The sequence below is a fragment of the Chiloscyllium plagiosum genome, chromosome 16 (assembly GCF_004010195.1).
Source record: "Chiloscyllium plagiosum isolate BGI_BamShark_2017 chromosome 16, ASM401019v2, whole genome shotgun sequence".
Taxonomy (NCBI): Eukaryota; Metazoa; Chordata; class Chondrichthyes; order Orectolobiformes; family Hemiscylliidae; genus Chiloscyllium; species Chiloscyllium plagiosum.
The window spans coordinates 61,119,101-61,132,044 of record NC_057725.1 but is presented as its reverse complement, the minus strand read 5'-3'; the positions used below and the strand labels follow the sequence as shown (position 1 = coordinate 61,132,044).

The 12,944-nt window shown below is 44.5% G+C and overlaps 1 protein-coding gene across 4 annotated transcripts in view; it reads right to left on the bottom strand.

Moving 5' to 3' along the window:
- Positions 1-12,368, bottom strand: part of arhgap1 (Rho GTPase activating protein 1) — a 45,988-nt gene extending 33,620 nt beyond the window's left edge. For all 4 annotated transcript variants that reach the window (XM_043706228.1, XM_043706229.1, XM_043706230.1 and 1 more), the window contains exons 1-2: positions 12,262-12,368; positions 4,160-4,322 (exon numbers count right to left, since the gene is read on the bottom strand). In XM_043706228.1, the coding sequence (XP_043562163.1) occupies positions 4,160-4,298 (139 nt within the window). In that variant the 5' untranslated portion in view covers positions 4,299-4,322; positions 12,262-12,368. The remainder of the gene's footprint in view (positions 1-4,159; positions 4,323-12,261) is intronic.
- Between the last annotated feature and the right edge of the window lie 576 nt (positions 12,369-12,944).

The window sequence follows — 12,944 nt, the reverse complement described above, 5'->3', positions numbered from 1 at the left end:
CTATACACAGAACATTGAACAATACAGCACAGTACAGGTCCTTTGGCTCTTGAAGGTGTGCCGGCCTTCTATCCTATTCTAAGATCAGACTGACCTACATACCCTTCTCCACGTAAGTCTGCTCACTGAGCTGGAAGATCCGTTTTCAGACGTGTTGTCACCATACGAGGTAACACCAATAATGAGTCTCCAGTGATGCTCTGGTGTTATGGCCTGCTTTCTGTGTTTATATTTCCTTGGGTTGGTGATGTAATTTCCTGTTCTTTTTCTCAGAGGGTGATCCCATCTCTCACCCTCTGAGAAAAAGAACAGGAAATGACACCACCAACACAGGAAATTGCATCACCACAGGAAATGACATCACCAACCCAAGGAAACCTAAACACAAACAGAAAGTGGGCCATAACACTGGTAGCTCACTGATGATGTTACCTAGTATGGTGACGAAACATCTGAAAATGAACATTCCAGCTCAGCAAGCAAACTTACATCCAGAACCTCAACCTGAGCTGCGAATCGTCTCCAAGCTCGCTACATTGCACTATCTTCCATGTGCCTATCCAAGAGTCGCTTAAATGTCCCTAATGTATCTAACTCCACTACCACCGCTGGCAGTGAATCCCACGCACTCACCACTCTGAGTAAACAACGTATCTCTGATATTTCCTCCAATCACCTTAAAATTATTTCTGGCATTTCCGCCCATGAGAAAAATGTCTCTAGCTATTCACTCTATCTACGCCTCTCAACATCTTGTATACCTCTATCGAGTCACCTCTCATTCCTTCTCCGTTCCAATTAGAAAAGCCCTAGCTCCCTCAACCTTTCTTCATAGAATATGCCCTCCAGTCCAGGCAGCATCTTGGTAAATCTCCTCTACACCCTCTCTAAAGCTTCCCGAAAGAGGATTCATTACAGACAGAGAGAGGAGAATTTATAATCGATAATACAGTACTAACAGAAAAGGTGCTGGGTCCACTTTTGTATGTCATTTATATAAACGATTTGGATGAGAATTTAGGACACATGCTTAGCAGGTTTGTGGATGACACCAAAATTGGTGGTATAGTTGAACGTGAAGAAGGTTATCTAAGATGACAAAGGGATCTTGGTAAATTGGGCCAATGAGCTGAGGAGTGGCAGATGAGGTTTAATTTGGATAAACGGGAGATATTGCATTTGGCAAAACAAACAAGGACAGGCCTTCCACAATTAATGGTGTGGCCGTAGATAGTGCTGTTGAACAGAGAGACCTAGAAGTTCAGGACATTGTTCTTTGAAATGTGCATCACAGGTTGACAGGGTGGTTAAGAAGTGTTCAGCACACTTGCCTTCATTGCTCAGAGCTCTCAGTTTCCGAGTTGGGACATCATATTGCAGTTATACAGGACATTGGTGAGGCCACCTTTGGAGCACTGCGTTCAGTTCTAGTATCTTGCTATAGGAGAGGGCTCAGGAAAGAGTTACCAGGATGTTGCTGGGACTGAGGGGTTTGAGTTATAAGGATAGGCTGGGACTTTTTTCACTGAAGCATAGGAGGTTAAGGGATGACCTTACAGAGGTTTATAAAATCATGAGGGGCATGGATAAGGTGAATAGCAAAAGTCTTTTCCTTAAGATAGGTCATACTTTTAAGTTGAGAGGGGAAAGATTTTAAAGGAATCTCAGGGGCAACCTTTTCATACAGAGGGGGGTTTGCATGTGGAATTAACTGCCAGGGGAAGTGGTGGATGCAGATATACTTAGAACATTTAAAAGACATTTGGATCGGTATATGATTAGGAAAGGTTTCGAGGGGTTGTGGGCCAAGTGGAACTAGTTTAGTTTTGAGGTAAGATGTCTCCCTAATTGGGGAGAGGAAAACCAAGAGGCACAACTTAAAATTAAGGGTCATGTCACAAAGGATGATATGAGAAAACTTCTTTTTTTACTCAAAGGATTATGGATATTTAAAGTAGAGACTGATCACTTTGCATTATCAATGGTGTAAAAGGTTGTACAGATAGTGAGATTAAAAGGTATTGAAGTGTTTGATCAACCATAGTTGTATTAAAATGACAGAGCAGGCTGGTCAGGCTGAATGTCCGACTGTTATTCTAATGAGTGCAACTGTTTGACAGGGAGATTTGAAACAGTCCCTTTTAAAACCCAGACCTTAACAAACCAGGCACCTGACAGTGGTTATTTACTTCAAAGATCACTGAGCAGGAGCATTAAATTCTATTTGGATCGAGAACTCTTTCAACCCAGTTATCTCCATGTCAAAACTAAACTAAACTAAAGTGGTCAATTCTCCTGCGAATGCTTAAGATATCCAAGCCAGCAGCGTCTGATGATATGTTAGGAAAATTACAAAAAAGGTGAAATGCCAACTGTAGGGCCAAATCCTCCCGACAGTGAATGACATGGACAATTCAAGGAAGTTGGGACAACTGCGCAAGATTGAAAGCAAGGAGATCCCCAATTTTGTGAGCAAAAATCCCATTTTCCAACCAAGTGCCGAACAACGAGAGGAGGCTCTCACCGCTGAGCAGCGAGAGGCCTATTTGCCTGTAGTAATATCCTCACTATCATGTCATCTCAGCTCACTGATATGTAGTTTTCCGTTCTCCCACCTCTGGATAGAAACTAGACAGCAACAGTTCCTAACATGACAATCAGAGCGGTTTCCTGGCAACTCCAGCTAGCCACTTGCTCTTACTGCCTTCTGTCAGCCAACATCTGAAGGCACATTCTGTGGACAGTCACCACAGGTAGATCCTTTGTCCACCAAGGCCTTCAAGTCCTCATCAGCAAAGCAGGCTGCCAAATTCTCCTTCTCTGATATGTCTAGGCCAAGTGCACACTGCCAATACTTCACGGTGTCCATAGCTCAGCTTTAAAGATCGTTAGAATCCCAGGAATCACAGCAGCAGTATTTCCACCTGGGGTAAGTGGGATAATACAACAAGCAGGGTGCCATGGGGACATGGTGCACGAGGCTGGTTTGGGAAGAAAGGTTGAGAAAACTCGCTCGGCCTCGTGGAGAGAATCTCTCCGTGAAACTCCCAAATTGGTTCAGGCCTAGCGTCAGAATTGGGAGTCCAGCCTTTTGCAACATAAATCTTGCATCAATCATGCAGCAGAGCAAGGAACCTTTTCTATATTAGACGGAAGACCTAACCTTTTTAACCAGAAAATACTAGATTCTTACATCTTGTTGCTAAATAGGACTATGTATGTGGCAGGTTTAAACGTGAGAGGTGCAACTTCTGTGAGCTTTATAAGAAGGAACTGATGCTTATCCCGCATTGAGAGTGGTTGCTTGACTCGAAGTCTCGGTTTGGTCAAGTTAGGGGAGCGAATTTTAGCCTGTTATGGTGTTGAGTTCTAGTTGATGCTGACTCATGTCTATAACTCAGGACCTAGACTTCACACAATGCTAGATTGCAGTATAGAAGTCAGGCATGCAGAAAGCAAGATTCTAACCCATGTAGAGGTACTGCATGCTGGCAGATATTGACATTGAGAGTCTAAGAAGACAGCAAATAGGAATGATGGCTTGTGCAATGTCAGCTGAGGGAAACCAGTCTGGAACTTTCCGCAGTGAACACGGGTGTGGAGAGAAATGGTCAGCTAGAGATTTCTTTTGTGTGTTTCAGTCAGTCATGAATGCCTTGTGTAGGATCTATATGAGCACAGCTTTGGCGATTAGGTAGAGTTCAGTTTCTGTTCAAAGATAAGAGAGGGACTCAGTATATTTTTTTCAAGGAATCCTCTGTAGATTTTCTCAAGGGCTTTGAGAATTTGACTTGCAGCAACTCATTAATGGCTGTCATGGGGATCCTTTTCCAGTCTCATTAATTCCTTCATTAGGTGATGCACTCACAACAAAACCTTCTGCGTTTTCTGTCATGCCAGAGTCCCTATCAGCTGCAAATGCCCAGAGAGAGGCAGCCAGTGATTGACGAAGCAATTCCTCACAGATTATGTTAACTCTGCTCAGGCAGGAGAGAGGAGAGCCTGCTTGGGTGCCTCCCGCGATTTCTTTTTCTCAGGATTTTTAGGGTGACATCGCTTGCCGCCCCCATGTATTTGAAACATCCATCACAGTTTCGTATTTAGAGGCTCTGCACTGAGCCTGCCCCTTAACAGAATCACAATCACAGGTAACACTAACCTGGCTGTAACTCGCCATCACACTCTGTAGGCCAGGTCTTTTCATCCAGTGGAGAGAGTTTGAGCTGTCCAAGTGCCTTGGAAGTATCGTCTGACACCAGGTCATCTTGTAAATCCACCAACACGTCAGTTGTTGCCATGGCTGGTTTTTCCACCTAAACAAACTGTAAAGATCATTGCCAATAGACCAATTCTGGGAAAGCGGCTGAGGATTTGTTTTTTAAACTTAACCTAGTTCATCAAATCAACCTGCTCAGAGATACTATTACATGCCTGTGGAGCAGGTGGGACTTGAACCCAGGCCTCCCCATCCAGGAGTAGGGACACAAGCACTGTGCCACAGGAGGCTCCCTAGAGGGGACCCTACTCTCTGGCCAGTAATTTAGGTCAATCAGTTTCAAAATTAATTAGAGTTAAGACAGAAAGTGACTTTCCCTGTCTGGAGGTTAAAGACCAAACAACAACAGACTAGAGATTCTCTATCTTGCTCACAAACAAGTGGAACCGACATCAGCGTGCACACCCTCAGCTGTGACATGCCTCCCTCCATCCCGCTGTCTGTTCACATTTACTTCACAAAATTGTACATAATAAGCATTTGGATAAAGTAACTGGAAAGTTAGCAGCATCCTCAGAGTGACGCCTCAGCAAGCAGTGTAACTTCCAAGGGCAGGTGAAGGGGCCACATTGAGCCTTAGAAAAGCAAAACAGTAATGTTAAGTTTTGTGAATAATTAAAAGAATAAGTTAGAAATGTGAATGGTATTTTGACGGATGACTTCACAACCAGGGGCAGATCACCGTTAACCATACTGCATGGCTCAGCAGTGAGTGACAGAAGGCTACTTCAGCTGTGGACATCACAGTCATAGTCCTATTGGGCCATATCTCCATCAGCAGAAGCCAGTGGGTACTAATTAACAGTTTAACCCTGACCAATTCTCATTTCATGGTTTCAGCTCTCTGTGGCTACTTGTAGCATCCTGGCTGAGATCATCTAATACAGCAAAGAGCCTGGCACTCTGCTGCCTGAAAAGCTCTAACAAAATCATCTAAAGGGAGTCCCAGTTCAATATTCTGTTATTCTGGGGATAGAAAAAACATTTTTGTAAAAACAAACAACTTGAAAGAGAGGCTACAATGATTCTGAAATAGGTGAAGCCTTTGTAGCAACAAAGTAAGGCTTGCTTTCTGAGGAAGGATCACTGGACACAAAAAGTTAACTGTTTTCTCTACACAGATGCTGCTACACTCAGCCCTGCTGAGTTTCTCGAGCAACTTCTGTTGGTTTGTTTGGATATAAAATACATTTTAGACATTTATAAGCAACTTGTTCCGACACAGTGAAGTGTGGGGGAAAATGCTATTATAATAAGACATAATGCCAGAGATTTGGAAAACATCAACCGGATTGGACAAAGTCAGCATTGATTTATGAAAGACAAATCATGCTTAACAAATGTACTGCTTTTCTTGAGGATGTAACTAGTATAGATAAGGGAGAACCATGGATGTGTTGTATTTGGGTTTCTGGAAGACTTTTGATAGGGCCCCCTATAAAAGATTAGTGAGCAAAGTTAAAACACATGGGATAAGGGATAATTAATATATTGGCATGGATTCAGAATTGGTTGCCAGACAAGAAAGAGAGTGGGAATGGATTGGAGTTCTTCTGAGTGACAGGCAGTGACAAGTGATATACCAAAAGGATCAGTGCTTGGGCCCCAGCTATTCACAATACCTACATTACCTAGATGAGAGAACCAAATTCAACATTTCCAAATTTGCTGATGACAGAACTGGGTAGAATTGTAAGGGGGAAATGTTAAATCAAGGCCCCTTCTGCTCTCTCAGGTCAGTATAAAAGATATTTTGAGAAGAATGGGGAATGGGACATATTTCAAGTATTTTTTAGATTAGATTAAATTCCCTACAGTGTGGAAACAGGCCCTTCAGCCCAAGCAGTCTGCACCAACCCTCTGAAGAGTAACCCACCCAGACTCATTTCCCTCTAACTAATGCACCGAACATTATGGGCAAGTTAGCACGGCCAATACACCTGACCTGCACATCTTTGGACTGTGGGAGGAAACTGGAGCAAACCCATGCAGGCACGGGGAGAATGTGCAAACTCCACACAGAGGGTCGTCCGAGGCTGGAATCAAACCTGGGACCCTGGTGCTCTGAGACAGCAGTGCTAACCGCTGAGCCAAGTAGTTTGATTTTTGAACTGTTGAGGAGTTAAGAGCTATGAGCAAAAGTGGGGTTTTTGTTGAATGGCGGAGCAGGGACAAATGGTTTTCCAGTTTTATTTAATATTTTTATGTCCTTCTTCTGTATCATGGCACATACTTTAATAATACTGGTTCGGCAACAAGTATATGGTTATGATTATTTGAGGTGGACTGCCGCTGCATTTCCAAAATGACAGAAGTCAATACCCCTTCAAAGATACTGCATTCCATTAGCGTAAAATATCAGGGTTCAGAAAGGTGCTACATAAATTGCAAGTTTTGAATAAACTGAATGTGACTGAATACTCTGTGAAACAAGCATTCTAATTGGTACTGGGGAAGAAACACAAAAGAAAACTGTCCAAGAAATGAAAAATCACGTGGAGCATTATTATAGAAATGGCATATGGTGCCCCTTGCAAAAATACTTCTCATGGTGAAATGGTGAACAAGTAACAGACAAGAGGCTGAGATTTGCTGGATCACTAACTGTTCCACAACTCCATTACCGAAGGATACAGAGGAACCTCAATTATCCGAATATCAATTATCTGAATTTCAGATTATCCAAAGGAGATCCCAAGGTCCCGATAGAAACATTACATCAAAGAGGTGTTACCAACACTGATCAGGTCTTTTGTTTACAATGATTAAAAATGAACCCAGTTTACTGAACTGCTGTGGAGAACAGTCCTGGACATCGATGGGATTCCAGGCACGGTCTCCACAGGGGTGTACCCTAAACCCCCCCTTCCCCAGATAATCTCTCCAACATTGTCCTGTACAGGGCAAAGGCAGAACCTGTCAAAACGTTACAGCCAAAAGGGGGTGTGTGCGCGTATGTATATATGTGTGTGCGTGCGCGCTCTATTTGGGAAGGGGAGGGGGGATGGTGGGTGGGGACGGACAGGGGCAGATAGTGGCGTGGTTGGATGGGTTAGGGAGTGGACAGGGGGCCGGGGGGAGGTGGTGAGCTCACGCGTGGTGTGCTGCTGCCTAGTCTCCTGTATGGGGAGTGGACTTAGTAAGTGCTCACTGTGTTAACTGATTGGGGGGCTTCAGCAATGCCTTACACACAAGTGTGTGTCTGCTCAGAAACAAACCCTGAGACAGACAGAGGGAGCAAGGCAGGCAGAGAGAGGACAAAGGAAACTTCAGAAAACTCCGAATCCCAGAGGAAAGGCATTCAAGCAATTAATTGAATTATCAATTTTCCAAAAGAAATAGTGCCCACCCATCTTGTTTGGATAATCGAGGTTCCTCTGTATTTGGAACAAGATGCCCTCCAATGTAAGTTGTTTGATTACCAAGGCTATAAAAGACTACACATTTGGGAAAATAAAGGTTAATTGATCCTTTTCATGGGAAAGCTAGACAGACACTGGGGAAGATATAGAACAAGATTTCTAAGGTCAAAATGTAGATCTTTTCCCTTTCAGGAAAACTGGGATGTTCCTCTCTCGATAAGAGAAGCCAAAGAGAAAACCTGTTGAGACTTCAAAATTACAAAAAGTCGTGATAACGTAGATGTAGAGAAGCTGATTCTATTTATGAGGAAAGCAAAACCAGTAACCTTAATGTAATAAATCCAATCAGAAATTCAAACACAACTCTTTACCCAAAGACTGGTCAGAATTCACTGGAACTCGACACCACTGGGCATGGTTAAGGTGAAAAGCATGTGGGTATATTGAAGGGGAAGCTAGACAAACCTGAGAGGGGAAGAACAGAGCAATATATTGACAGGGTCAGATGAAGAGGACTGTGATTGTTTTATGTCATCTAAAAACAACTAATGAGGTGGTTACTTAGCCTGCAATCATATGGATGACCCTGAAGAATATGGAGTTGAATTATATAACAATTAGGGAATGGGTGTATTGCACTCTCTGGTGTCAAATAAGGTCCTCTTGTGCATCAGAATTGAGAGTGGGCTTGGGGCAAAGTAATCAGCATGAGAAAATAAACTCTTCAGAATACCTTCTGATACAATGCTCAATCATTATCATTAAACTGCTAGAAAAAGCAGCAAAACATTATGAGCAGAACCAAAGTTTTATATCAAAATTAGTTCATTACACAATCCAACAACTGTAACACCCATCTCTCACGTGTGACCTTTTATCAGTACAACCATGTAAACTGCAGCATGGTTTATTACAACCTCATATCCTTCTGCATTTCTGGGAATAACGTTGCACATGAAAACATCAAATTTAAGTCCTCACCAGTAAAACAAACCAATGATGAATCAAATAATGGAGATCTCTGAAGTTGAGTGTCATTCAAAAGGATTTTAACTAAGTCCTTTAAGCAGTAGCCTTGTTGAAAGGCTTCAATTAAAGGGCTGAAGCTTTTTAATCGGTTGAACGTCAGCTTGTCTGAGGCTGCATGACCATTTGGTTTGATGCTCACTGTCAGCTTTGTCTCAAATGCGCAGCTTTTTAATGGATACCAGCAATACTGATTGACACAGTCAGTGACTATCTTCACTGGCCACATGAAACAGAGAAAGATGTGAGTGGAGGGGATTGGGAAAAAACAGAGGCAATGATGACGGCAGTTAGCCCCTTACACACAGACATGCTTCACCCTCATCAACAGAATTACACAATAGTGAGGGGGCAGCACAGTGGCTCAGTGGTTAGCAATGCTGCCTCAAGGGACCCCCAGGTTCAATTCCAGCCTCGGGCGACTGTCTGTGTGGAGTTTGTACATTCTCCCCGCATCTGCATGGATTTCCTTCCACAGTGCAAAGATGTGCAGTTAGGTGGATTGTCCATGCTAAATTGCCCATAGTGTTCAGGGATGTACAAGGTAGGTGGGTTAGCCATGGGAAATGCAGGGTTACTGGGGTAGGCGGAAGGGTCTGGGTGGACTCAATGGGCTGAATGGCCTGCTTCCACACTGCATGGGATTCCATGTATGAGTGCTCATTGTTAGCCTAATTGAAAACAATCTGTAAATATGGGCTACATTGCCTCAATAAATTAAACATGGCCTTCAACACAGACCACTCCCCTATGTAGGTCACAAGCTCATATTCAGCCAACATCAGGAAATACTAAAACAGGCAACTAGCGGTTTGGAAATCAAGGTGGAGAATACTCAGGGAGAAAGTGAGGACTGCAGATGCTGGAGATCAGAGCTGAAAATGTGTTGCTGGAAAAGCGCAGCAGGTCAGGCAGCATCCAAGGAACAGGAGAATTGATGTTTCGGGCATAAGCCCTGAAAAAAGGGCTCCAGCTGGAGAATACTCAGGGTGCTGGTACCTGAAGACAAAGCACACTGATGGTGAAGCAATGAAAATTGGAAACACTGAAGAGGCCTTACTGGAGGGGAGGAGAGATCTTAGTTGGTTTTGATTAGGGATAAGTTTTAGATTAAGTTATATTAATACAAAGCATATGTTTAGGGTTAGGTTTAGGGTTGAAGTTCAGATTAGCATTGGGGGTTTTGTCGGTGAGTGGAGGTTACAGAGTTACAGAGTTAGCATTGGGGGTTTTGTCGGTGAGTGGAGGTTACAGAGTTAACATTGGGACTTTTGTCGGTGAGTGGAGGTTACAGAGTTACAGAGTTAGCATTGGGGGTTTTGTCGGTGAGTGGAGGTTACAGAGTTAGCATTGGGGGTTTGTCGGTGAGTGGAGGTTACAGAGTTAGAGAGTTAGCATTGGGGGTTTTGTCGGTGAGTGGAGGTTACAGAGTTACAGAGTTAGCATTGGGGGTTTTGTCGGTGAGTGGAGGTTACAGAGTTAGCACTGGGGGTTTTGTCGGTGAGTGGAGGTTACAGAGTTAGAGGTGGGACAATAATCGATACGATGCCCAAGCGGGAGCCAATGAAGGTCAGCAAATAGACAAAGGAAACATAATTTGTTCACTAGATTGATTCACTGATTGACAGGATTTTCCTAAGATGAGATGGTGAGTTAATTGAAACATGAAAGTTTCTGAAAGGGCTGACTAGGGTAGACACAATTTGTTTCCATAGGGTGAGGAACCTGAAACAGTTCAGAACAGTTTTAGAATAAATAATCATTTAGGACTCAAATATGAATTTTTGGAATTCTGTACCCTTATGGGGAAGTGCATGCTCCATCACTAAATAAATTGAAGGTATATAGGGAGTGGGCGCAAAGATGGAATTCAGGCTCAAGATCATCCTTGATCATATTAGATAAGCACAGGAGATTCAAGGGGCCTTATGAGAGCATTTCTGCTCATATCTCTAAGACTTTACACGAAAGGAGCTTGGTATGAGGTAAAAATTGTAGCTCAGCTTTGTACAAGTTTATAAAGGATGCAGATAGGGAGTCAGATAACACGGCTTTTGAACAGATCGGTCTACAGGCTGAGAGTTTCAGCAGCAAAGGCAAAGTCAGAGATGGACAATGTTAGGCACTTGGAAGAAGGTAGTCTTGGTACTGGAGACCATGCGTGTCAAAATGACCTCAGGTTTGTAGCAGAAAATGTGTTGCTGGAAAAGCGCAGCAGGTCAGGCAGCATCCAAGGAACAGGAGAATCGACGTTTCGGGCATAAGCCCTTCTTCTTAAGCCCGAAACGTCGATTCTCCTGTTCCTTGGATGCTGCCTGACCTGCTGCGCTTTTCCAGCAACACATTTTCAGCTCTGATCTCCAGCATCTGCAGCCCTCACTTTCTCTCAGGTTTGTAGCAACCTGATTTATCCTCAGAGGGCTATCAGAGTGAGAGGAGTCAGTGACAAGGGAATGAAGTTTGACATGTTGTGGCATTACATGTATCTATAATCAGGTCACCATGTAGCTTTAAGAGAGCAAAGTGATTACATCAGTATGACATTGTGCCACGTGATGTAAAGTTTTCAGCTCCATCTTAAATAGCTTCTAATATGCTTGATAATTCATCAGGAAAATCAGTTTATGAACAAACTTGAGTTCAGACAATAATGTACTTAACTGCTTTATAAAAATATTTTCTGACACTTGTTACCCTAGGCAAAATTGAGGACTGCAGATGCTGGAAATCAGAGTCTAGATTAAAGTGGTGCTGGAAAAGCACAGCAGGTCAGGCAGCATCCGAGGAGGAAAATCAATGTTTCGGGATTCCTAATGTAGACACTTGTTACCCGAGTCTGTGTTCATACTATCAGAGTTAACAACTCAAGAGAACATGACCTGGGGTGACAAAGATAATGGGACACTCTTTTTCTAGACTGAATTTCTATTTGCCCAGTGCTGAATAAACAATTGGATGGTGGAGGCGAGACAGGTGGCGGTGGTGGTGAGGACACAGTCACATTTGGAAGTGAAACTACTTCAGTCAACAGTTTGTTCCAATCGGACAGAATCCTGGCCAAAGAGCAGCCAACCTTTGATGAGAATGAACCAGGTAAATAGTGTTTAACCAGCAAAGGAAATCAATCAACCACAGTCCAGCACAACCCACCACGTACCAACACAACCCATCACAGACCACCACGTACCAACCCAACCCATCACAGACCACCACGGTCCAGCACAACCCACCACGGATCATCAGAGTTCATCACACACCAACGCAGCCCACCACGCACCATTACATTCCCACAAGGACAACCACGGTCCAGCCCAGTGCATCATGGCCCAGTGGCTGCACACAGAGCTGGGGCAGGGGGCAGGGGGCAGGGGTGGTTCGCCATATTCACCTCCTGAGGAGAAAGTGAGGAAGTGCAGATGCTGGAGATCAGAGTCAGAAAGTGTGACGCTGGAAAAGCGCAGCCGGGCCGGCAGCATCCAGACCGAGAGTAACCTCTCACCGCACGGGGATTGGCCATTCTTCACCCCTCCCCCCCTATCCCCTCCCCTATCATTGTGTGTGTCCCTCACCCTCTCCCTCTCCCTCAGGCTCGCTCACCTCTCGGCGTTTTCTCTGGTGATCGAATCGACATCCGGGAGAAAAACCCAAAACATCAGCTGCCAGGCGGCTGCTTCCGGTCCCTGCCGTGGCCTCCGGTCCGGCTGACATTACAGTCCCCACCCCCACGTTAACCATTTCCGGTCCGGCTGACATTACAGTCCCCACCCCCACGTTAACCATTTCCGGTCCGGCTGACATTACAGTCCCCACCCCCACGTTAACCATTTCCGGTCCGGCTACCATTACAGTCCCCACCCCCACGTTCACCATTTCCGGTCCGGCTACTATTACAGTCCCCACCCTCGCGCCCACCATGTCCGGTACGGCGCTCCGGTCCGGCGACCATTACAGTCCCCAACCTCGAGCCCACCATTTCCGGTCCGGCTACCGTTACAGTCCCCACCCTCGAGTCCACCATTTCCGGTCCGTCTGCCAATACCGTCCCCACCCTCAAGCCCACCATTTCCGGTCCGTCTGCCATTACAGACCCCACAATCATGTCTACCATTTCCGGTCCGTCTGTCGTGAGTGTCCCACCTTCACGACATTTATTTCCGGTCCGACTGTCATTACATTCCCCACCCCCCCCCCACGTTCACCACTTCCGGTTTGTTGTTCCAACCCAAGTTGAATGTCCCTGTTGTTATCTATTATCAGACTTTTATTTTGTTGTACATTTT